We start from the raw sequence: 25,756 nt of genomic DNA on the forward strand, positions 1-25,756 counted from the left end.
GGGTTACTATACACACAGGACTACGTGCATCTCTGACTCCGACTCGAGGCCAAGACGCCGGCTACTGCATCCTGCCTCTAGGGGACAGCGGTGTTCATTTTTTAAAAAAAGCAAGTTCCTGGCCCTCATGGCTGGAACAAAGTGCAAGGACAATCCCTGCCAAACTTCCAGGAGCCAAGAGCGATGGCTGAACGAGACTTTTTGAAGTTGGGGGAGGGGTGGGAGGGAGCTGCACTGATTGGCAGAGCTCACTGTCCCTCCCCAGGTGTATCGAGGCAGAAGACATTATGGGAACCAAGGAAATGCATGCGGATGCAAGTTAACCTTCAGGTTGTAGGGTTCTGTTTTGTTTTTAATCCCCTGTCCTGGTTACACGGCAGGCACAAAGTGGATTCCGATCAACGGAAGAACATAAGAACCTAAGAAGAGCCCTGATGCTGGATCAGACCAAGGGTCCATCTAGTCCAGCACTCTGTTCACACAGCGGCCAACCAGCCGTTGATCAGGGATCAACAAGCAGGACATGGTGCAACAGCACCCTCCCACCCATGTTCCCCAGCAACTGGTGCATGCAGGCTTATCTCCTCAAATACTGGAGATAGCACACAGCCATCAGGGCTAGTAGCCATAGATAGACTTTGCCTCCTCTAGGAATTTATCCAACCCCCTTTCAAAGCCATCCAAATGGGTGGCCATCACTACATCTTGTGGTAGTGAGTTCCATAGTTTAACTCTCTGCTGTGTGAAGAAGCCCTTCCTTTTATCTGTCCTGAATCGCCCACCCATCGGATTCATGGGATAATGAACCCGCTGGGCTCTAGTATTTTGAGAGAGGGGGGCCATCGTGTCCTGAGCCAGCACTACGGGGCAAAGAAGCCCCCCCAGCCCCAGGCGCTCTCCCGACGTTGGCCCTCACCTGGCTGTGCTTCTGTTCCAGCTCCTTCAGTTCGCTCTCTGCCTTGATTTGCCGTTCCTTGATCGACTTGAGCTCTTCATCTTTCGCCTGCATTTCTTCCTCTTGCCGGGTGACCTGTAGCAGCGGCTTCACCTGAAAGCCAAGAATTTGGGGTCATTCCTCAAACTTTTTAGCACACACCAACCATTAAAAAAAAAAAGTAATTGATTCCAGCTCCCAAAGTCAGGACTTGGATGTCTAGACTTAAATCAACGGGCAACCGTACAGTCCATGGGAGCAGGACAGGGAGCTGCCTGAATTCAGGTCAGGCTCTTTGTCCATCTGGCAAAGGGTCCGTAGCTCAGTGGCAGAAGAGCCCCTGTGCTGTGCATGTAGAACAGCCTTCCTCAACCTGGGGCGCTCCAGATATGTTGGACTACAACTCCCAGAATGCCGCATTCTGGGAGATGCAGTCCAACACATCTGGAGCGCCCCAGGTTGAGGAAGGCTGATGTAGAAGGTCCCAGATTCGACCCCCGACAGCATCTCTAGGTAGAACTAGGAAAAACTCCTGCCTGAAACCCTGGGGAGCTGTGGCTGCCGGTCAGTGTCGACAATATTGGGCCTGATGGACGTGTGGTCTGACTCAGTATATGCCAGCATCCTCTGTTTTATGTTTTATGTCATTCTAGTCCTCTTTCCCCGCCCTCCTCCCCAAGATCCTTTTGACCGGAGCACCCACAGACTCCACACGGGACCTTCTGCTCTGCCACTGAGCTGTGGTCCCTCCCCCCCCGAAAGGGCTGAAGCATGCCACGGCTCCGGGCACAGCAGCCCACCATCCATTTCGTTTGGTTTATTGGTACTCTGCCTTCCCACCAAGGAAATGGCATTCAAGGCAGCTAACAACAGGAATTTAAAAAAATTAAAATGAAAACTTGGCTAAAACAACCATAAAACAAATAAATTAAAAACACAGCAATAACAGAATGAAAAAAACCAGCATCCAACAGGTCAGACCCACTTACATGTTAAAGACCTGCCTTTGCCTGTTGCTGGAAGGAGAGCAGAGAGGGAGCCAACGAAGACTCCCTCATCAGGGAGCTCCCCACCCTGGGAGCGGCCACCGAGAAGGCCCTCTCCTGCGTCGCCCCCAACCATGGCCCTGAAGGCATCGGTCTGGACAGGAGGGCCTCCCCTAAAAATCTGAAAACCCAGGCCGGCTTCCTAGCCAAGGAACGCACTCACCTTGGTGAAGAGTCTCCACCACTGCCAGTTCCGCAGCTTCAGGTAAGCAGCACAGTTTCTCTGGATGACCTTCATGGCGGTGAGTTGTTGCTGCCTCTTGGCAAAAGCCCTGGACAAAATCAAAGCACAAGGTGGCCATTTCGTTCGCGTCACGACGAGGCACCCTGGCCCAACCTTCAAAAATACAGGGCCCCGCCTCCCAGGTACCTCCCGTAGAATGGGGTTTTTTTCCTAAAAAAAGAGTAGTAGTAGCTTCAAGGGAGGGAGCATTTGACCTGAGACACCCCTGGGGAGCCTGCCTAAGCCTTTGCCCATCTAGGGCCTTCTTGGTGGCTGCTCCGGTGCTCTGGAACTCTCTTCCCGGGAAAGCTAGACTGGCTCCATCTTTGATGGGCTTTCGGAGGCAGGCTAAAACTTTTTTGTTCCAGCAGGACTTTGAAGAATAATCTGGCCCTCCATCTATGTTAATAACTTATAATTTTGTCGTGTATTTTAAACGCTTATGTTTTAATATTGGTGGGGTTTTTTTTTGTACATTTCTTTTCCTCGGTTTTACAATGTATGTTTTAAATTTTGTAAGGCCGCCTTGAGGCCCAGTATTGGGCAAAAGGCGGGATACAAATAAATATAATAATAATAAATGCCACACACACACACACACACACACACACACACACACACACACACAAGCTACTTAGTTATTAACACTTCCAGTCCCCACCTTTCCATCTTTTTTTTCTTTCAGAAACCCCCAAAATGGCAAGTCACACAAAAACCAGTTCTCAAAAGACAAAACCACAGTCCAAACCGACAACGACAATTTGGCCCAGCGACAGCGAACTGTCTGGCAGCCGGGTCCATGGCGGGTATCGATTGTGCCTCTCCAAAAGGATGCTGGGTAGAGGGAGGGTGGCCTCGGTCGGGACAATTGCCGTGAGTAAGCGGGCCTTCCTCCACCTGGTGTTTTTTGATAAGTTGGACTGCAAGTCCGATAATTCCCATAACTGGCTGTGCTGGCTGGGAGTTATGGGAGTTGCAGTCCAACTTATTTGGAGGGCACCAGACTGGGGAAGGCCACGTTAAGCCTAGGCACTGCCATGCAAGACTTTGCTTTGCAAAAGCGCCCCCATTGGGGGTCCTGCAAACGAGTAGCTTGCCCCTGAACCAGAGCTGAAGCAGGAGAAATTCGTTGGCTTTGCAAACTCTCCCCTTTCTTGCAGGAGCTGTTCAAAAACAACAACCCCGCTGTTCTTTTGCGTGACACAAGGCATGTGTGGTCTTTGCTGGGGGCACACTGGGCTCTGGATGGCCCTGCAAGCACACAGCGCCCACAGGAACTGCACGTCTGAGGGAGTCTGACTCCTGTTGTTAGCTAAGGGGACCCCATCTTTGTTAATGAGCCAATGTTCAGCTATATTTTGCTGTTTCCATATGTACCCCTCTCTTCTGCATTTGAGAGAAACATGCTTACTAAGGGATGAGGAATTCAGCTGATGTGTATTCTAATCACAAGATGCTCCAAGATGTATATTGACCTTTGCTCGCATGAACCATTGTCCTTCTATAGTTGATACCTTATCTCTATAGCTCAGCCTTCCTCAACCTGGGGCGCTCCAGAGGTGTTGGACTGCATCTCCCAGAATGCCCCCTGGATGGGGCATTCTGGGAGTTGTAGTCCAACACCTCTGGAGCGCCCCAGGTTGAGGAAGGCTGCTATAGCTGATTGACAAACAGACGCTTGGAAAATCATTGTTTGCTCTGTTTTAGTTGCTGAAATTATGAACAGCCCCCACCATGAGTTAATAACTGAGCAGCTCGAACAAAATTCTATATCCTGTCTTTGTAGGAATGCGCTGACATGAAACTATAATGTATGTCACAATGTAAGTCATTTTACTATATAAGAAGCTGCAAAATAACCCACGAGTTACTCTCTTCCCAGCGCTTAGCTAGAGAGAGTCACGCACTCGGCCGACTGTGATCAGAAATAAAGGTGTGTTGTACCTGGCTTGGGACTCTGTGGCTGTCTCCTAGGGAAAGTACCTGGCATTTTGGGCTAACCCTGTGTTTCCCACCCCGTTGCAGGCCGGGGCCACGTCGGCTTCTTGGGGAACAGCCTTACTTTCGTGCCAGGTAGCCTCGACTCTGAGCCTGGAAAGTGATGATGACATCTGTGATTTTCAGGTCTCTCTCCTCCTCCAAGTGAGCCAAGACGCCGGTTCTGAAGAAGATCTTGCTTTGGCCAATCCGGTACAGGTTGGGATCAAGTTCCAGGGCTTTGATCTGTTGGGATGAAAAGACGCCAATCTGTAGTCCACCGTTTCAACAACATAATAAGTTTAGCCATCAGGCAGAGCACCTGTGCCTTTAACACAGCCTTCCTCAACCTGGGGCGCTCCAGATGTGTTGGACTACAACTCCCAGAATGCCCCAGCCAGGCTGGGGCATTCTGGGAGATGCAGTCCAACACATCTGGAGCGCCCCAGGTTGAGGAAGGCTGCTTTAACACCTGCCTGATGGGCAGAAATCCAGCAGGTCGAATTTTGCCCTCCGCTGCAGCTGCCGACCAGGAACAGCATCCCTTCCTGAACTTCTGCTTGTCATGTAATTATTCCAGGCACAGAAGCCCAGGCAGAAAGAAAGTTGGTAATCCTACAACAGCCACAGAACATCTCAATGCGCATTTATGTTTTAAAAACGTGTATTTATTCATGCGCATTAAAATACCCAGGTACAAATGAATTCAGAACATGCAGTGTGCCGAAAAGATAAATAAATAATAATAAAAAAAACCAACCCATTGGTCCAGAGAAGAATACCCAAAGGATAACACTGAAGAGAAAATAAAAGGCAAAGGAAATGAAACAAGAAAAGAAGGGAAAGAGAAGAGGAAAAGGAAAGTGAAAGGAGAGTCCTGTGATACTGGGGAGAAAGAACAGAAAACCAAGTTACATAAACAAAGTGAAAGGAGGCACATTAAAAAAGTGTGACAGATGGACTGGGCTCACCATGAGGATACACGCCTGTTTCCCATCCATAAATCCTTTTGGAATGGCGTTTGCAGCAAGAATTTCATAGCTGTGGAGAAAGTACGATGAAAACAGTATTGAAAATCCTGCAACATCATCCCATGTGGGTTCAGCATTATTCAGTAACCTCAAAAACTAGATGACTGTGAGCACACTCAATGTGGGCCTGTCCTTGGAAAGGGCCTGGAAACTTCAACTGGTCCAAACTGTTGCTGCCAGACTATTGTATAGGTGGGGCTGGACAGAACATATAACTCCCGCCCTACCCAATTTATACTGGTTACCTATTTGTTTATAGGCCAAATTCAAGAAGCTGGATCTTACTTCAATAGCCCTAAATGGCGAGAAACCGGAGTCCCAAGGATCATCAATTCCCATATGGGCTGTCCTGTGCACTCTTTTCCACCTCTGAAGTCCTGCTTTGGGTCACCTCATCAAATGAGGTTCAGGAGGTGAGCATAAGGAACAGGGCCTTTTTGGTCGTAGCGCCACAGAGGTCCCCATGGCCCCATCACTATATGCCTCCAGCACCTGCTGAAGACCTGGTTTTTTAAGGAGGCCTTTTGAGGAAGCCAAACTGATAGCACATTATGTCTGCTATCATACAGTATTTTAGATCACGTAGTTTCATACTGCCTTGGTTATTCATATCTGCACACAGCTCACTGCTTTAGAGTTCCCTGCACGGAAAAATGGCAGGATGCAAAACTTCAAAACAGATGAATGTACAAATATTTTCAAAACAGACAAGTGTGTAGAGGGACACTTTCCGATCCAAAGGTTGAGCCCTGACAGAAATCAACATGTGATCGTAAGCAACAGGGCCTTATCAGTTGTGGTGCCAATGCTCTGGAGACATTTTATGCCTTCAGCATTCCTCCAAGAACAGCCCCAAGTTCTTTGTTCTCCTAGTCAAGGGGCCAACCCAACGCCACGGTGCTCTTGCCCTTTTCCCCGTTCATTTCAAGGGAGAATTTCCCCCGTGGATTGGGCCCCACCGCTTCCCTGCCTGACCAGGCTTATTCCTCTAAGCCGGGTTTGTGATGCTGCAGCAGTCCAGGCGTCTGCAGCGTGTGCCACCGTGCATGCGGGCCTCGCTGCCAAATCACTTTGCTTCCCGAGTGTCACACGCACACGCGCACCGCTTTATTTCTCTTACCGCTGCCGGAATTCCTGGAAGACGATTCTGTTCGGGAAGCCCTGGCGACAAATGCGGATCCCCTCCAACACGCCGTTACACCTCAGTTGCTCCAGCACCAAGTGGGCGTCTAGTTTCCCGGACTATAAAACAGGGAGAACGTTACATTTCTTAGCAGGGAGGCCGGAGGCATTTGCATCATGGCAACTTTGGAATTTGGTTCTGGAATGGAAAAGCAGGGTAAAAACACACACACACACCCCGAATTCCATAAATCAGCCTTCCCCCACCTGGCATCTTCCGGATGTGACGGGCTGCAACGCCAGCCATCCCCAGCCAGCATGCCTTGTTGGCGGAGAGCGATGGGAAATGAGGTCCCGCACATCTGGAGGGCGCATGGTTGGGGAAGGCTGGAAGCCCTGGGGGGGTTACTGAGCCACCCAGAGAGCTTCGGCTATTGGGCGGTACGGAAATGTAATAAATCGATAAATGAAAACGAAGGACAGCGTAAGAATGTTTGATCGCGAGGAACGACTGTGCTGCGGCTGCACGGTGGAACTGACCCGTTTCTCGTGGTTTGGGATGATGCAGCGGACGAAGTTGGGGCTCGTGTTCCTCAGGGTGGTCATGAGCTTCGTCAGCTGCTCCTTGTACAGCTGCCCGACCGTCCGGAACATGCCCTTCTTGGTCTTGGAAGCGCTCGGGAGGGCGCTGTCGGACATCTTGGCCACCTGGTCCAGCCCCACAATGCGGTCCACTGCAATACAATGAAGGCCGTCAGCGAGCAGCCAGGGGGGTTATTTCACACGGGACGCTAAGGAGCTCCTTCTGGCTTCTCTGGCACCGCTGAAACGTGCCAGGAATAGGTTTGGCTTTTAGGGTCTCTCGGAACTGTTTCCCCCGAGGCATTTATTCGGCGCTCATTCATTCCCTACTCACGGTTGTTTACGGGTTCTTTAGAGGACAGGGCGACCCTGCAGTTTTGCTTCTGTGTCTAACCAGCACTTTCAGCGAGGTTTTTTTAGAGCAGGGGAAATGTGGCTTTTAATTGTGAATGCGAAAGAAAGCATGATTTCCTCTTGTGAATTTGCAGTATTCTGCTCTACCACACTGCCACCTAGAGGTTATGTGGCAGAAAAGCAGGAAAGAAAACGCACCTCACGTAGCGCTCAGATCTCGATTCTGCGACGAAACCAAAACTAGATGGAGCGGGTTAACAGCCTCGTGTAGAAACGCTCCAAGACAAACGAGGCTGTACCCCGGGTGGCCATGGGGAGCAGGGGACTCAATGTCTGGTGAGCTGAAATTGTTTGACATTTCATTCTCAGTCCTCCCCAACCAGGTGCCCTTCAGATGTGTGGACAAAACCTCCCATCATTCTCAGCCAGTGCAGCCAATGATGGGAGTTGTAGTCCAACACCTCTGGAGGCCACCTGGTTTGCAAAGGCTGTTCTATGTCATTTGGGAAATGCTCCTTATATCCAGGAAAGGTGGATGCAGTTTGCCAGAGGATGAACTCAGGTACGGGCGGTATAGGGGTGGCTAGAGGCATGCACACATCACGTCCCTACCGTCTTTCCAGAGATCCGCCACAAACTTCTCGGAGGACTGATTCAGTAAGGACGTCACGTTATCGTTGAGGGGATCCATGTTCTTGGTCAGCCAAGCGGTTGCGTTGTAGTTGACCTTCAAGGAAAAACAAAAAACACCGCGTTTTTTTATCACTACTACGCGTTTCCACTTGACAACTCAGACGGGGCCCGTGACTGTGTCAACGCGAGGCAACGGCAGGGGGCCGGTCTCTAGGCTCAGCGGAATGGCATGGGAAGGGGTCCTCCTGGCCTCTACCACTCTGGCCTGCACAGGGCCATTTTGTCAGTTATGGGTACAAGGCCAGAGGCCTGGTAGAATGTAAGTAGATTGATTAAGAATAGTTATAGAATGTCAAATGTCTCTGCAAGCTTCTTTCTCTCTGGTTAGGCCTCATCTAGAGTTTTGCTTCCACAATTCAAGAAGGACGCAGACAAGCTGGAGCGTGTTCAGAGGAGGGCAACCAGGATGATCAGGGGTCTGGAAACAAAGCCCTACGAAGAGAGGCTGAAAGAACTGGGCATGTTTAGCCTGGAGAAGAGGAGATGGAGGGGAGACATGAGAGCACTCTTCAAATACTTAAAAGGTTGTCACACAGAGGAGGGACAGGATCTCTTCTCGATCCTCCCAGAGTGCAGGACACGGAATAACGGGCTCAAGTTAAACGAAGCCAGATTCCAGCTGGACATCAGGAAAAACTTCCTGACTGTTACAACAGTATGATAATGGAACCCATGACCTAGGGAGGTTGTGGGCTCTTCTCCCATCCTAGAGGCCTTCAAGAGGCAGCTGGACAACCATCTGTCAGGGATGCTTTAGGGTGGATTCCTGCACTGAACAGGGGTTTGGACTCGATGGCCTTGTGGGCCCCTTCCAACTCTACTATTCTATGATTCTACTCTCTGTTGTGGCTTTGAAGCTGCTGGTTCTCTGGGAACTTGGGAGTGTTTCGGAAAGGTGGAGGCCACGGAAGCGTCACCTTAGCAGGCGGTGCTGTCCCGCCCTGCTGGCACAAGGGCATGGCTTACAGGTCAGAGGAGCTGTCTGCCAAGTGGCTTTGAACAGGCTTTAAATGCTGGTGCAAAGCTGAGAAAGCTTTGCTAAGTTTTATCTCTCAGGCCTAAAGCATTCTGACCATCATTCAGCTTTAAGTATGTTTCTGGAGAGTGTGTAACCATTAAGCCGGTCTCCCGTGAGATTTCCTCAATAAAAAGAAGCCTCACAGATGTGAGTGTCTTGTGCCAGCTTGCCGGCACGTGTGAACGCCAGAGGGAACGGGCAGGCCCAGGACACATACCCAGGGAGGGAAAAGGCCAGCCGCCGTGGCAGCCTCGTTCTGCTCCGTACCTTCCCTGCGTAATGGATGATGGAGAACTCCGTCTTGTCCTTGAGCTGCTTTTGCTTCTGGAACTTGGAGTGGTTGCCTTGTTCCGAACACAGTTTCTCCACAAAGGAGGTGTCCGTAGCTTTGGGGAACCAGCACTCCTCGTCCAACAAGGCCAGGACGCCGGGAGGGTTGTTCTGCAGAGGGGAACGGCAACGGGTCGTCAGGGGTCCCGGCGGAAGGCTCTTCCCAACCCGCCCACTTCCCAGAAGGCAAACCGCTGGGACTCAAAAAAAACCAAACCGCCCAACAACCTAGTACAAGGTGCAAAACACAACCCAAATGAAGACGGTGTCGCAGGGAAGCCCTTTGCCTTGCAGCGTGCGAACCTCCCAATCTTAAAAAAGCACAACTAAAGAAAACCTTAAGAAATAAAGTCAGGAGGGGCAGGGAGCCCAGGGCCACACTCTGGAGATCCCGGACCACTACTCATACCAGAATATAGGGGCTGAAGCTCAGTGGCCGAAGAGGCCCTGCTTGGCATGCAAAAGCCCCGGGTTCAATTCCCGGCATCTCCAGGTAGGGCTGGAAAAATTCCTGCCTGAAGTCCTAGAAAGCTGCTGCCGGTCAGTCGACAATACTGGGTTGGATGGACCAAGGCAGGTCTGACTCAGTATAAGGCAGCTTCCGACATTCCTAAGTGGCTTCACAGAGTTTCCATCAAGGAGAATTCCCCCCCTCACCTCAGGTCCTATAAACAGGATGTGCCAGGGCTTGAACCTGGGACCGTCCACATACAAAACACACGCAAACACACACACCCACTCTGCTAACAGGGAGCTACGACAAATGGCTAGCTCATGTTTCATTGTAGAACACAGAAGAGTAAGATTTCTACTGGTTAGTTAAGCATTTAGCATTTAGCACTGAACTTTCTGCTCCTGGTGGTCAGGCAGGAGCGAACATTGTGCCGTTTTTGGTGCCTCCTAAAAACAGCTGTATTCCAGGAAACCTTCCTTGATCAACCAGCCACGGGTTTGTTTTTATTGGCACTGCATTTTTTTTTAAAAAAAGAATAAAGTTCGAATGATGTTTTATTCTTTGTATTGATCTATTTTACGATTTCATCTTTTATTGCTGCAAAATTTGTTTAAATATGGAACAGTATATAAACGCTGTAAATCAATCAATCATCACATTACTGTGAAGAGTTTGAAAATAAAACCAGAGGCAGCCTATAGTTGGGGCAAATGGGGGCAGTGACCCCCCTGCCCGTCCCCTGCCCACGGGTGCTAGGGAGATCCCCCCCACCCCACCCCGCAACCAGGTGCACTGGCTACCCTGCTCCAAAAGCGCCCCTCGTGGTCTGGCTCTGTACTCCTCTGGCAATCTCAGTAGAATATTGTGCGTCTGCCCCGTCCTCCGTCCCTCCAGCCCCACTGGCCGCCAGCTGCCCCTGAAGCTGGATCATCCTGTCCAGAGGAGGGCAACCAGGATGATCAGGTCTGGAAACAAAGCCCTGTGAAGAGAGATTGAAAGAACTGGGCCTGTTTAGCCTGGAGAAGAGAAGATTGAGGGGAGACAGGATAGCACTCTTCAAATACTTAAAGGGTTGTCACACAGAGGAGGGCCAGGATCTCTTCTCGATCCTCCCAGAGTGCAGGACACGGAATAACGGGCTCAAGTTAAAGGAAACCAGATTCCGGCTGGACATCAGGAAAAACTTCCTGACTGTTAGAGCAGTACGACAATGGAATCAGTTCCCTAGGGAGGTTGTGGGCTCTCCCACACTGGAGGCCTTCAAGAGGCAGCTGGACAACCATCTGTCAGGGATGCTTTAGGGAAGATTCCTGCATTGAGCAGGGGGTTGGACTCGATGGCCTTGTAGGCCCCTTCCAACTCTGCTATTTTATGATTCTGTGAAGGAAACCTGGTGAGTGGCACGGTCAGCCCATCTGAAATTCTGAGGGTGCGCAGCGGGAGGTTAGGTTAGGTTAGGGTCTCCCAGAATGACGCTCCCCCTAAAATGCGGCCTTACGGGTCTTTCAATCAGCTCGATGCAGGGCTGCAGATCCAGTCCGAAATCAATGAAGTTCCACTCGATGCCTTCCCGCTGGTACTCCTCTTGCTCCAGAATGAACATAGTGTGGTTGAAAAGCTGCTGGAGCTTCTCATTGGTGTAATTGATGCAGAGCTGCTCAAAAGAGTTGTCCTAGAAAAAAAGGAAAGGAAAAGCAGGACGTTAATGGTTAATGGCTTTAAAACGAAAGGCACGTGGTCAATAATTTTAGGGTGAAGCTTAGGGAATGAGGGTAGCCAAGAGGGGATTTAATAAGAGTTTTTAAATTGTGAACGGTATGGAGATTATTCCTTTCCCTAACGAGTGCAAAAGAAATGAACCAGACTGAAGTTCAGCTGCTCCAGTTATGCTTCCAGATAGCGCAAGCGATCAAGAAGTCCGGCGGGTCTGTTCTTTCCTTTTCTCCTGAACAGTTTTTCCACGGCAAGAAAGAAGACGGCAAGGGCGGGGAAACCCAGGAGGCTTACAAGTGGAAGATGGGGGCGTCTGGACTCCCTGTAGCATTCCGTGAATGAAGAAGGGCGGTTGCATGATAATAATAATAAAAACTCCCCTGGAGGCAGCCCTGAGTTAAACAAAGGGGGGACATACCTCAAAAATCTCGAAGCCAGCGATGTCAAGGATTCCCAGGAAAGATGCTCCTTGCCTCTTGGTCTTGTCAAGGGCCTTATTCACGCGGCTCAGGATCCAAAGGAAGAGGCGTTCATACGTTGCTTTGGCTAAGGCCTCTATAGCAAAATCAGCCTGTCGAGAAACACCGTAATTTTAAAAAAGGAAATCAAAACCAGACTTCCTTGTTCGGGGTCAGGCTAGTCTGCTTCCAATCCTGGAAGAACTGCGAAATGAGAGGATTGGAAACGGACCTGGGGAAAGAGGAATGGGCCGGCTGTTACCTGTTCTTTGGTCTGAGCTTTCTGAACGACGTCTCGCCCAACCTTGATCCTCGGGGTTAGGATCGCCCGTGTGAAGTCTGTCACGTTAATACCCGCAAGGTGACACACTTTTTGTGCAGCTGGAATAAAGAGCATTGAAATGTCATTTAGGACAGCATCTTTCCCCAGGCGTGAGCCACTGCCCAAAGATTTCCTTCACTGGGAAGTCAGACGAGTTTCTCCATGTGTGTCCAAGACTAGCCACGTGCGCCTGACTCCTGGTAACTTCTCCACGCCCAGTTCTTACAGGAAAAAGTCACCAGAAGGAGAGGAAGCCCTTGGAATCCTCCATAGTTGCTTGGCCTACCTGTGTTGTCTGGCATGGACGCCTGGTCGGTGTTCCGCTCTTTCTTGAAGACAATATTCCCCAGCTGGAGAACTGAGGAAACAACTTTCAGCATGGCTGCAATGATACAAAAGAGAGACGCCCCAAGAGACATGGATATTGACTACTTGCATTCACGTGCCGCCCGGCCTAAGTCTATGCCTCCTTCGGGGGTTATTTGGGGGCTTTTTAGCATTACAATTTAGAAAGCGCTGTGCACCAATTCCATTTTTTATTTCCTGAACGGATTTTTGTTGGTAAAGACAAGGCGGACGGAATGGTGGAAGAATGCAGGAGGGTCACAAGTGGAAGACAAGGATGTCCAGACCCTCAGCTGGACAACCACCTGTCAGGGATGCTTTAGGGTGGATTCCTGCATTGAGCAGGGGGTTGGACTAGATGGCCTTGTAGGACCCTTCCAACTCTGCTATTCTATGATTCTATGATTCTATGATAAAATCCTGTAAATGAGGCAGGGCTGTGGCACCATAAAATCCTGGTCTAGAAGCATCTACATAATTGGGCTCTCCCAACTCCAAACGGTACATTTTCAAGACTATTTAATAGATAGTTGGTTTTCTCCCTCCATTATTCTGCAACAGCTGCGATCCTGCACTGACGCACCCGTGCTCCCAAGGCCCTGCTCTTTCTGTAGCTCACGGCTTGGACATCATTGCAAGAAGGCATCTAAACCCCAGCTTTACAGAGTCATCCATCTGGTAATAACTGGCCCTGGTTCAACCACCCGGCCTCTGCATTTGCAAAGGGAAGACTTAAAACGTTTATCTTTTCCTAGCTGCATTTCAACATTCAGAACCCAGGTTTTAAGCTCCTGTTCTGCATTGACATATTTATCCATCGTTTGGAATCTAGAACCTAGAAAATGTTGTGTTTCTTACATCCTTCATTGGTCTTGCTGATTATGAAGCGTTCAGAAACCTTGTTAACATCCGACAATGGGGTTGTCATTTATTTATTTTACTCTGGGTGCCCAGTTTATTGCAGAATTTACCCAGAAGCAGACCCACAGCACAGATAGTCAGCATTGCCTTCCAATTTTAGCCACTTAGCGTTTACAGTTTTATTCCTGTACACACACAAATGGTGTCGCCCTCCAAAACCCCAACTGAATCCTTGGGGTTTGGGGAATATTTTTTGTTCCGGCCAATATAATGTATTGGTATACAGTTTTCCAACAATATGGCATGTTGGGGTAAATGTTTTCCAACAAAAATATATCCAAAGAAGCATGTTTAAAGGCTGCAAAGAATTTTCTTTCTGAAAACCCCAAAGAGCCTGTGACAGCAGGAACAAAATATCCTAATAAATCTATCAACTTTAGCCATCGGGGTGATTTTTGGCCCCAGCGAACAGAAAGTAAAAAAAGGGGGGGAAAAGAAGTCTTGCTCAGAGTAGACACATTGAAATGAAATGGGACTTAACACTGGATAAAACCCCAAGGGTGGCGAACAGTTTCACTCCGGCTACCCAGGGTCCTTCCTGCCTCCTGGCTTTCCTTACCAACTTGCTCTTCTTCGTTGAAACCCATAATACCCATCGCTTCCAGGGTCTCCTGGAACATCTCATCGTCTTGCTGAGTGGGAATGGGCACGTAGCCATTGGACAGGAAAGTGTAGTTGTTGAAACCTTCAAGAAGCAGGTCATCTAGAGGGTGAACAGTAGCGACGTCACGGCCAGGCAAAATAGAACAAATGTTCCATGCGGGATCGCAGCCAAAGTGCCCTACAGGAAGCCCTCAAGCACACCCCAGCGGCAAGAGCCCTCCTCGGCCGACTGGTGCTCAGCGACAGACTGCACCTCACTGTGGAAGTTCCACTCGTCTAGACCAGTCTTCCTCAACCTGGGGCGCTCCAGATGTGTTGGACTACAACTCCCAGAATGCCCCAGCCAGGCTGGGGCATTCTGGGAGATGCAGTCCAACACATCTGGAGCGCCCCAGGTTGAGGAAGGCTGGTCTAGACCCACCCCCTACCCCGAGCCTGAGTTTCTGGCTCAGAGTTTTGCTCTCTTGCTCATTTTAGCACATTGCGGGTTGGTCCACATCTTACTTCCGAAGGTTTTTGCGCTATCATCCTCACGCCATTCCTGACTGCCCAGGTTGGCATAACAGTCCCCCCCCTACACACACACACAATGAAAAATATGCTTTGCTCTCATCCCTCTTTGCCATCCTCGCAGGGCTGGCCCTGCTTATGGACCCTCCCCCGTTCTGATCCGGAAGAAACAAAGGCGATGACTCCCCAAAGCCGTCCCAAGACCCCGGTGCGCTCCCCCGTCTCCTCCTCCTCCCTCTTCCCAGCTGTTGAAGGCAGAAGACAGAACAACAAGCAACTTACTCTTCATTTGTTCATTAGCACCAGCTAGCAAATAGTAAAATATATGGAAGGTCCTCTCTTCGCGGGCTTGTCGAATGGCACGGGACTTTTCCAGCAAATCTGTCGGCTGATGTTAAGCAAGCAAGCAAACACATCTTGGGTGGTTCTTAATGCCGATGCGGATATTGTAATTACCTGCCATTACACTGCCTCTTTTCTGGGTTTGATATTGTTTAACTGCTTTAATCGTATATGAACGGTTATGTCCTTATGATTAAACAAGGCAGCTTCATACAAAAAAAGTAAACTAACCAGAGTATGTTTTAAACCACGGTCTCTGGTTCATACATAACAACAGCCAGGATTCTTTGAGAGTCACACTAAACGCTACCCAAGTCCTCATTCCAACCGTGCAGGAGGAGAAGAGGGGAGGTGACGCGTACAAGCCTCAGGCTTTGCTTGGGCTTCTTCCTGTCCACACACACACACGTGGTGTGAAACTGGCTTTCTCCAACTTGGTGCCCAGCAGAGGTGTTGGACTGCAACTCCCAACATTCCCAGCTAGAGGGGCTGTGCTAAATCATAGTTAAGAATAGTGAACCAGCCTAACGGGCGAAGAAGCCCCACGTTTGGCCTCTAGCTGGCCAGCGCTTCCAGAGGAAGGCCACCGTTCTGAATTGTGCGAGTTGGTGTAATTCCCTCTGCGGTTCCTCCTCCTCCTCTCTGGGTGCCTTTTGCCCCAATGCTCCGAGCCTTCCTCGATGAAAGTGATGCTCCATTTCCACTCAGATCATGTTTTGTCTCCTCTCCAACCCTACAATATTAGTTTTTGTCTAAAGTTTTCACTGATTTGCCTTTTCTATTTACGCAGAGGAGGAATTTGTCCATTTGTTTGTCTCTCTGTTTAAACAAAGCACTTTTGCGCAAACACAACCCAAAGAAAAAGGCAACAGCTGTTGGCAACCGCTCTTGCACGAAACCCAGTTTTACTGGAAATGTTTAGAGCGCTCTCCTGGGAGAAGACGTGCTGTGCTTGCGGAGGGCAGCACTCGGCTCGCGTCGTCTGAAATAAGGTGGGCCACCAGGCATGAGCCGGGGCAAAGCTGAGGGGCTCCACAGGACCCTAACACGGGGACAGGGGACAGGACGACGACCCTGTGAGATGCCAGCAGCCTCAAATCAGGGACTCTGTCCAAGACCCGTGGCACCAGCCTTCCCCAGCCTGTGTTGAGCCATAACTCCCATCAACCCCAGCCAGTGTGGCCATTGGCTGGGGATGATAGAGCCTAGAGCCCAACGCATCTGGAAAGTGCCGGGTTAGAGAAGGCTGCTTTGCTCTCTCAGGGCAGCTTGGTGGAGGACGACGTTTCTGGCCTATTCTCCATTGCACTTCAGCGCCACCACAGCAGATGGCCAGAAGGAGGTACTGCAGTCAGGTGACTTGAAGGATCTATCAAGTTCCACCTGGCTCTGTACCTGTTCCGCCTCCGGGCACAGATGGTGCTGGTCCTGGAGTCTCTATCTTTGCTTGCTTCCAAACCATCATCCCTTCCCTTTACCTCTCTGACATGGGTATTCTGTGCAAGCTAAGCAAACATGCATAGATGGGGGTGGGGTGATGGGTGGCTTCTCCAAAGCCATTCAGAAAGAATGGAATGACTGGACCACTTCAGCTGAACTCCAGGAAAATGGTTCCTCAATCCACAAAGGACGCGACAAGAAGCCATCGTTTCTAAGGGCCGGGAGATAAGAGTCTGGATGAGAGCAGAGATTGGTCCGTGTTTAGCAGGAAATGTAGGAACATACAGCTTGGCATTGTTGACACTGTTGGGAATGCCAGAGGTTTAGACAGGCATCTCTCATGGGGACTGAACATGAGACCTTCTGCATCCTACCATGTGAGCTACGGCCCTTTAACTTTTCTAGTTTGTGTGGATGCCACATAACGCTACGTTAATGCACATATTTTATTCTGACAGGAAAATATAAACCAGGGAACAAATGCAAACGAAGCCACTGGGGTCAGCCTCAACAGAGCAACCCAACTCAACCATCTCCCCTCTCTTGTCTTTGATAACATGCTTCTATTCTCTTCCTTGCTTGGGCTCATCCAAATTCCACCCTGTGGCCAGACAAGGATACAGGTTTCTATATTCGCTCCAACAATGTAGCCGGTGACGTCGAAGTTGATGCGGATGAATTTACCCTGTCGACAAGACGAAGGACATGGCTTGGCAGGACTTCCAAATATTTTCTGCCTCTTAGAACATTGTTACCGGGCTCCCGGGTTTTGCTGAACAGCCAGAATGGAATTGGGAGGGGATTATGTGAAAGGGAATCTACGGCGAGTCACAATTCACAGTGACTTGAACATCTTTTTCTTGCAGTTGGGTTATAGCTTCACATTCCCCTCGCTCCGAAGGTTGGGAAGCTCAGGGCCGCTTTTGCAGCAGGGGTGGGCAACTTGTGGCTCCACAGATGTTTTGGCTCATCAGCTCCAGCCAGAATAGCCAACGGGGAAGGATTATGGGAATTGTAGCACATCTGGAAGGTCACAGGTTTCCCACCCAACTTTAGAGGGTGGATGGTGATGGCTTTCAGAGCAAAGAACACTAGAGAAATTGTATTTATTCGCACCACGTACGAGTTTAATGGTCAGTCACTCGTTCTTCCCCAGGGACCCTGGGAAATATAGCTCCAGGTTGGGAGCAGTCTTGCGTTTCCCCAGCCCCTCCCCCACCAAACCCTAATCTTTCCAGGCTTCCTTGGAGGAGCTAGGGCGGTTGGCACTGGCACAGAACAGATAAAAACTGTCACGGTGCGTTGCCCATCATACGTCTACCAGGAATCCCTTCAATGAAAAACATCCCCAATAAAGACGGGATTTAGAAGACGGGATGTTCACTGGGTTCCATGAGTACCCAGTTACAACCCCGAGACTGAGGGGAGACATGATAGCGCTCTTCAAATACTTAAGAGGTTGTCACACAGAGGAGGGCCAGGATCTCTTCTCGATCCTCCCAGAGTGCAGGACACGGAATAACAGGCTCAAGTTAAAGGAAGCCAGATTCCAGCTGGACAGCAGGAAAAACTTCCTGACTGTTAGAGCAGTACGACAATGGAATCAGTTACCTAGGGAGGTTGTGGGCTCTCCCACACTAGAGGCCTTCAAGAGGCAGCTGGACAACCATCTGTCAGGGATGCTTTAGGGTGGATTCCTGCATTGAGCAGGGGATTGGCCTTATAGGCCCCTTCCAACTCTGCTATTCTATGATTCTGTGATCTATGATTCTATGACTTCCTCCCTGCCCAGAACATGGCGGGAACTTACGAATCGGGAGGAGTTATCGTTCTTCACGGTTTTGGCGTTCCCGAAAGCTTCAAGGATGGGATTGGCCTGGAGAAGTTGCTTTTCCAGCTCACCCTAAAATGGATTCAGAAGTCATCATCCCCAGAGAATTGACAGAATTGCCCTGTCGTAAAGAACCACACACACTTACAGGCAGACACGGGCTTAAAGCCAGACCCATGGAGGGGTCCTTTCCCCCTGCAGAGAAATCATCTCCGTTTGGAAAAATGCACATATATATGGTCATGTCTACAGGGCATTAATATGTTTTTTCCTCTGCCATGTGCACACCAGTTGGGAATATGGGGAATGCCCAATCCTTGTATCTGCAGCATTGGGGGGAAAACATGCCCCATGCTCCTTTATCCAGTACAATCTACATGCATTTTACCTGCATGGAGATCTGTGGAGGAGGAAATAAAAAAAGCTCGTTTTTTTCTTCTTGTTCTAAGATGTTGCTGGTTTAATTTTGTCCACTGATTCTTCTTTTTATACACCCAGGGCAGGTGAGCAAATTGTTGCAATCTGCTTAAATATACAGGACCATTTATTTATCCACTTCTTCGTAGCAAATTTTCTGCTTGCTGAAGGCTAATAAAAATACCTTTGCAACCACCTGATGAGACCCCTGCCCTGCCCCGTCCCCGGACTTGGTGAGCTGAAGCATTTATTTGGCAAGAAACGATGGAAATTAGGAAATGAAATGGCTGAAAATGAAATGATACTTCCTTGTAACGCAGCATGAAGCAGATTACACCGCGTCTATTAATCATGTTAAATGCAGGGCTACTGAGAAGCTGGATATGACAACGCATGGTTTTTAAAATAAGATCACAATTGTTGTCCATGCAAAAACACACATGCAGTTACACGCTGCTGCTGACTACCACACACACACAAGCCGTGCAACACAACCAGAGAGGCGCCCAAGGAAGCCTTTTCTTAAAGCAATGACGGAGGCGACTGAACCGATTCGTTCAAGGACTCTGCGATGCCTCTTTCCCCAAGATTAAAACTGGGCCGCTGGCGGGTAAACAGACGCTCCACCTGTAGCGATTGAGGGTCAGCTCCAGGTGACCAGCGAAGGAGCCCTGGGGAAGAGCTGCTTCCTTTTTCCTTTCAGGTCATTGATATGCATCTCGCCTCCTCCGTTGGACTCATCATCAGGGGACGACCTGGCATCCTCTGAGCCGAACAACATGGAGGAGCTGCCTGCGTCAAGGGGCCCTGAAGTGGATCAGGGGGATCCTGAGCCTTGGAGAAGACGAACATCAACCCTTCCCCTCAAGGCATATTTGGCTCCTTCGTGGACTCGGGGGCAGAGGAGAGTGGCCACCTGGCTCCAGAGAGCGCCTAGAGGCGCCAGTCGGGCCGGCTGCCATTTGCAGAAGTGCCTGCCTGAGAAAGGAGGCCTCCTCATCAGTAAAGGCTCTGCTCATGAGTAGACCGTTCCTCAGGTGGCATTGGCGGTCTGCAGCTGTGCTCCAGATGGGACCCTGAAGGCTCGGGCTTAAAAGCCTTCAGTTCTAGGCACAGAATGACGGCACAAGGGGATGGATCCGGATTTAGTCACTGAAATTAACGGGATACGGGTTAGTCCCTTTCTGGAAGTCTCGACACACACCCTGCCACAAGGAGATTCTCTGGGAGAGGTTCTGACTTCTGCCAGATCACTTGAGGAAAGGACTCCAGCTATAGATGGCTGATGACAAGATTCCCTAGAGCATTACTGTTGTTTGTTATCCTGGATAATACAGGATTAAAAACACCACATTCTGGCTCTTGATAAAAAGCATAACTTGGGTTGGAGACAAAACTTTTTTTTAAAGCCTCAAGTAAACGTAAAAAGGACTCTGCTCTCCTGGCGTTTGCATGGATTTTTCTTTTGACTCACTATCAATGCTGGTTGAGCAGGTTTTTGAAGCAATACTAAAACCTACCAAACCTATTTTACCAGAGGCAGGAAGAGGCATACGAGTAGTACACACCACAAACAGTGGTTCCTCCCCCACTCTCTTTCGGTCAGACTTACATTATTCTCTTCACTCAGAGCAATGGTTAGAAAAAGCAGAGATCTGGAATTTTGTTATCCCACAGCTTCGAAGATTGCCAAAGCCTTCTAAGTGTCTCAAGACTATTTAGGGGAGGGCAGCCAGGATGATCAGGGGTCTGGAAACAAAGCCCTACGAAGAGAGACTGAAAGAACCGGGCAGGTTTCGCCTGGAGAAGAGAAGATTGAGGGGAGACATGAGAGCACTCTTCAAATACTTGAAAGGTTGTCACGCAGAGGAGGGCCGGGATCTTTTCTCGATCCTCCCAGAGTCCAGGACATGGAATAATGGGCTCAAGTGACAGGAAACCAGATTCTGGCTGGACATCAGGAAAAACTTCCTGACTGTTAGAGCAGTATGACAATGGAACCAGTGACCTAGGGAGGTTGTGGGCTCTCCCACGCTAGAGGCCTTCAAGAGGCAGCTGGACAACCATCTGTCAGGGATGCTTTAGTGTGGATTCCTGCATTGAGCAGGGGGTTGGACTGGATGGCCTTGTAGGCCCCTTCCAACTCTACGATTCTATGATTCTATAGGTCTTTGCCATGTTTCACTGAGAACGCTCACCACCCGCCCAACCTTAGCATCCTTTAGTTTCTACCCTCTTCGCCCACTGCCCCACTGCCAATCCATATTAATACAATTGCTGAAGATTCAAGCTTAATTCTTTCGCAGGATGATTAACGTACTGAAGCCAGGCTGAAGGCATGCAGAAGGGCTGCAGGTGCAGAAATCTCCGTAGCACAAGTCGGCAACGTCAAAAATGAGCAGCGTGCAAGCAGAGAAGACGAGGTCAATCAACTACCACACTGTGATCCCTTGGGAGAAAGACTGTCCTAAAACAGTTTGGTTTGAAGCGTATCTCGGCTTGGGAGTGACCTTCTTTCAAAAAGCACACATTCAGACCGGCTCTTTGGCCCTTCCAAAATTTGTCGGGAAATGAAAATATTCCAATGTGCCCTCAAAAAATCAGACGATGCTATTTGAAAGAAGAATCCTCCTCCTTTGGCGGTGGAGACGATGACTCTAAACACACACGTGTCTGGAAGCAAGACCAACTGAACACACAGAATCACCCTCCTCCCTAGAAGATGGTGTCTTTGGGATCAGGGCCCTGGGAGATTGTGATGTGACGGTTCGGTGCTATCGTTGCTCAAGGGTGTGGGATTCTGGGTTCCAAAGACCGTCTTGGTGATTTCTTCAGGGGCAGGGGTGCAACTATGGCATGCAGGTCTACACTCCGTGCCTTTACACCCGCGCGCACACGCACACACACTCCAAACAATCCAGATTACTCACGTAAGCAAAAGATGGACCTTGCTGCAGTCAAATAACATGGCATAAAACAATCATCAGTTTCATCACATCCTGAAATAAGGTCTCTAAGGTGTTTCCACCTACATTCACAATATGCGTCTATAAATCAATAAATATGATAATGCAACACAGCTTTTCTAAGAAAATTAAGCCAAAAGGACCAACCTGTGGATTTGCACTGGTAGGTTTACATATGACCTAAATCTAAATAAATAAAGGTTTTGCTGCTGGGGGGGGGAAAGTAACACAAAAGAAAAGCAATCAGGTCTTGTTCAGCACTGAGGAGGCAGCTCTGCAGGCGAAGTCTTTTGCATCATGTTTACCTAAACCCACCCTCTCCCCCAAATACTGCCCCATAACTGGGGCTTTCTTAGCACGAACACCAGTGCTTTGTCAAACTCCGTCGGAAGGTCCCTTGTGTCCATGTAGGTTAACATCTCACAGCGCACCTGGGCCTGGGCAACGTCCCGTTACTTTCCTCCATAATCCAAGCCTTCCCTTCCCTTTGGTTTCTTTTTAAAAAATGCTAAATATGCACACTTCAACCTATTCACCCAACCGCATCGAGAAATGCCCAGTTTTGGTGGAGCCCTACACAGTCCCAGACATTTCTGATGCCCATGAAGACCAAGGTTTCCTTTTATGAATCTCAAGAAGACAGAGAGCTTCACCCTCCAATTCCCCAATATTTGCAGTTTTTCGTGGGCAGGTGGATGCGTGCACAGCTGCACGCCCACACTGGGCTCTTTGGATCCCGGACCTAACCTGTAAGCAACGCTGTCCCAGCTGCTGGCCAACAAGAGCCTCCATGAACTGGGAAGTACCTCCCCACTTAGGTCTCTACCATCCCTTCTTCTCACTGTTCAGAGGGAGGAAGGTGCTGAAGACAAAGTGCCATGGAGGACATTCCAACTTAATTTGAGTCAAGGCTGCTTTTAGTACCAGGCCCCATCCCTGGGATGTGTCAGATAAAGAAGATGGCCTCTGGGCATGTAGCGTGCACCTTTCCCTCTCTGCTGGGTAAGGATAAACAAAGCCCATGTGCCCAAGATTAAAGGAAGAGATCCCAGGCCAGAAGATAACAGTGCCCAAGTAGATGTGAATCCCAACACCCTTTTAGAAGTTCTGCACAGGTGAGTCCCCACATGAAAAGGCAGAGAGGCATCATCTAGGAACAGATTATGTTGCCTTGCAGAGTCAGGCCACTGGTCCATCTTACCCTTCATCTTCACTGCCTGCCTGACATGCTTTTCACTCGAGACGCCGAGGATTGAACCTGGGCCTTTCTGCATGCAAAGGCTGCTGAGCCTTTGCGTGTGGAGATTCACCTGTGCTGGATTTCTAGAAGGGCGCTGGGATTCATGTCTACCTGGACATGGTTACCCTCGGGCCTGGGATTTTTTCACCTTCTCATCTTGGATGTGTGGCCTTCGGTTAACCTTACTCAGCAGAGAGGGAAAGGCACACAGTACATGCCCAGAGGCTCCACCCAATCTGTTTGAAAGAATCTGTTTTCCCGGTGGAGGAATTGCATTCCAGAGGACCCATCCCGACCTTTTAGGGTTTAAAGATAAGCCAGGGACCTGCGGTGTCTTGCAGAGAAACGCGCTCCCGACTCCCCGGCAGGGCAGCCACTTATGGCAAGCTATGCGCTCTTCTCCCCCACACTTGCGCTTAAAGAGACATGTCAAACAAAGAGCCCTTTTTCCATAAACACAGAGATGTGACATAACCGTGTCCTCTCAATAATATGTCAGCTATTTGGCAAGAAAGGGCAGAAGCAAACAGTGGAATCGTTTTGCAGGCAGCCTGCTCTAAACACGGCCATCAGCTCAAGGCAACCCTCCTCCTGATGCTGCCCTAGGAAACATTAAGATACCATTAAAAAAAACCGAGAGAGAGGGAAGAGGCCGCGCCACCGAGGGGCACCGGAGCCGCTTACCGTGATGCTGGTATCTTTTTTGCCCTTATGAGAAGAGGCAACGACAGCCAGATACTGAATGACTTTCTTCGTGTTTTCTGTTTTGCCGGCACCCGATTCCCCTCTACGGTGAAAAGTACAAGGAGGAAAAGATGATTACGCCCCTCCCCAGCATACAGCAGTCAAGTGCCAGGAGCTGCCGTCCAGTTTCCAGGCGTCTCGTCCAAAGGTTGGGGGCAGGGCGGGGACAGAGACAGAGAGACAGACAGAGAGAGACAGACAGAGAGAGACAAAGAGAGACACACACACACACACAGAGAGAGAGAGAGAGAGAGAGAGAGATGAGCAAAAGAAGAAACCCTTTCTGACCTCAGTTGGCCCTGACAGAACCAGTAGGTTAAAGACCCTACAATATACCTACATATATTTACCCAATGTAAAACTGGCTCCTTTGTATTTTGACCCCAACATCTAACACTGCAGAAACATTTGACTAGGCACACCTAACTGCAATCTTTCTGAAAACATGATTTGCTTTGACTTATTTATTATTACATGTCCATCTCGCCTGTTTTACCTCTTGCAAGGAGCCCAAAGCGGCTTGCGTGGTCCTCCTCCACCTCCTCTCCCTTTCATCCTCACAACCACCCTTGCAAGGTAGATTAACCTGAGAGCCACCGACCAGCCCAAAGTCTTCCCGTGCGCTTCACAGCCAAGTGGGGACTAGAGCCCGGGTCTCCCCAGTCCCCGTCCAACACTCTAACCCTTACACCACGCTGACTTCTACGCTAGAGCTCTGCCTGGAGCAGGGTCTGCCAGCAACGTCCACCCTTGCTCACACAGGGAAAGGTCCCGGGGCTCTTTTATTTGTTACGTCTCTTTGTCTTGTCTCTCAGCACACACCACCACATACTGGGGTGATCTGCAGAGACTGGTGAAAATCTATAGTTACTACAGAGCAAGAATTCCAACAACTTCATTTGGAGGGTTGGGGGAATGCCCTTCTCATTGCTGCAAGCTTTATATAAATTTGGAGACAGAACCCTGTACCAAAATTCTCCAAATCGTCTAGCAATCTGCCCATAGATCCCATCTACCGTTGAGTTATGCTCCCTCCCTAAGAACCAGTTTGCTCTTCCTGTTCACAAGAACCGTGGCTATGCTCCACTTGAGCCTGCCCAAAAAGTCTGCGTCCGGCAGTTGACCGCGGTGCTGCCCTTAGACATTTTTGCATACAAGCGGAAAGCCATCACCTCCCCTGTGCATTTTGGACAGGTCAGAGATATGGAGGCTGGAGACAGGAGAAATGTGCCCTGCTCGGCAGTCCATGGCCCAAACCAAGTGCTCCGTGGCACTTTGTGGCAAATCCATCACGCTTGACAAGCTATAGTTGGGTACAACCTTCTCAACACTGGACAATCCCCACGCCTGTTTTCACAGAGAGGGAATTCCGCAGAGGTGACTGCTAAATGGTTCGTTTCACTTGTATAAGGACCATTCGCACATTACATAGAAGCAAACCTGATCATACCACTAGAGAAACGCTCGACAGCCCTCCCCTTGTCAGAGATGGAGTTGGTACATGTGTCGCAATTCACAAGGTGCACCCACAGCGACCTCACAGTATCGAACAGTAACTAAGATGCAGGTGAAACTGTTGATCTGGATAGACGTCCCCAACCCGGTGCCCTGCAGAGGCGTTGGACTGCAGCATCCATTTGGCCATGTCGGGGATATCTGATTTGGGACCATGATCCATGAAATCAACCTCCAAAATCACCCCTTCTATTCCCAATCAAGGAAGCAAGCCCGGGGAGTGACGTAAACGGGATCTTGCTGAGAGATCCGATAAATTTGCTTTTTAGAAGAAGGCGGGAAGGCAAATGCAGAAAACTCAGGAACGGCTCTGTCTCAGGTTCCTTTGAACTTGGAACTCTTCCAGTGGCTTCGCTGCGGCTCAATTCCTTTTCCTAATTAGGAGGCGCCTTTTCTCGAACGCAGGCCCATTGATAAATGGGTCTGTGACACACACACACGCACACACAAAAGCCAGTGGGAGGATACTTGGGGTTGGTGCTAAGCCTTAAAAGGCCAGGCGTCATTTTGTTCTAGGATGCTTCGTTATTCAAGATAGCCGTGGCACTGAGGCTGTGAAGATTCTGGTCAACATCAAGGGCTTGAGAGAGAAGACGAACGGAAGAGATAGAGGCGATTGAATTAC

General features: G+C 49.6%; 1 protein-coding gene across 2 annotated transcripts in view; it reads right to left on the bottom strand.

Annotated features, from left to right (window-relative positions):
* MYH11 (myosin heavy chain 11) overlaps positions 1-25,756 on the bottom strand; it is a 67,200-nt gene that overhangs the window by 21,805 nt on the left and 19,639 nt on the right. Inside the window, exons 5-22 of one of the 2 annotated variants that reach the window (XM_063143367.1) lie at positions 23,557-23,659; positions 21,597-21,617; positions 18,229-18,321; positions 17,040-17,103; positions 14,919-15,017; positions 14,083-14,226; positions 12,544-12,639; positions 12,198-12,316; positions 11,896-12,048; positions 11,263-11,436; positions 9,248-9,421; positions 7,882-7,996; positions 6,874-7,067; positions 6,332-6,453; positions 5,152-5,221; positions 4,266-4,426; positions 2,144-2,252; positions 917-1,048 (exon numbers count right to left, since the gene is read on the bottom strand). In XM_063143367.1, coding sequence (XP_062999437.1) covers positions 917-1,048; positions 2,144-2,252; positions 4,266-4,426; positions 5,152-5,221; positions 6,332-6,453; positions 6,874-7,067; positions 7,882-7,996; positions 9,248-9,421; positions 11,263-11,436; positions 11,896-12,048; positions 12,198-12,316; positions 12,544-12,639; positions 14,083-14,226; positions 14,919-15,017; positions 17,040-17,103; positions 18,229-18,321; positions 21,597-21,617; positions 23,557-23,659 — 2,143 coding nt within the window. The remainder of the gene's footprint in view (positions 1-916; positions 1,049-2,143; positions 2,253-4,265; positions 4,427-5,151; positions 5,222-6,331; positions 6,454-6,873; positions 7,068-7,881; positions 7,997-9,247; positions 9,422-11,262; positions 11,437-11,895; positions 12,049-12,197; positions 12,317-12,543; positions 12,640-14,082; positions 14,227-14,918; positions 15,018-17,039; positions 17,104-18,228; positions 18,322-21,596; positions 21,618-23,556; positions 23,660-25,756) is intronic. The other variant, XM_063143368.1, reaches the window with a different exon arrangement.

This window comes from Elgaria multicarinata, chromosome 17 (assembly GCF_023053635.1).
Source record: "Elgaria multicarinata webbii isolate HBS135686 ecotype San Diego chromosome 17, rElgMul1.1.pri, whole genome shotgun sequence".
Lineage (NCBI taxonomy): Eukaryota > Metazoa > Chordata > Lepidosauria > Squamata > Anguidae > Elgaria > Elgaria multicarinata.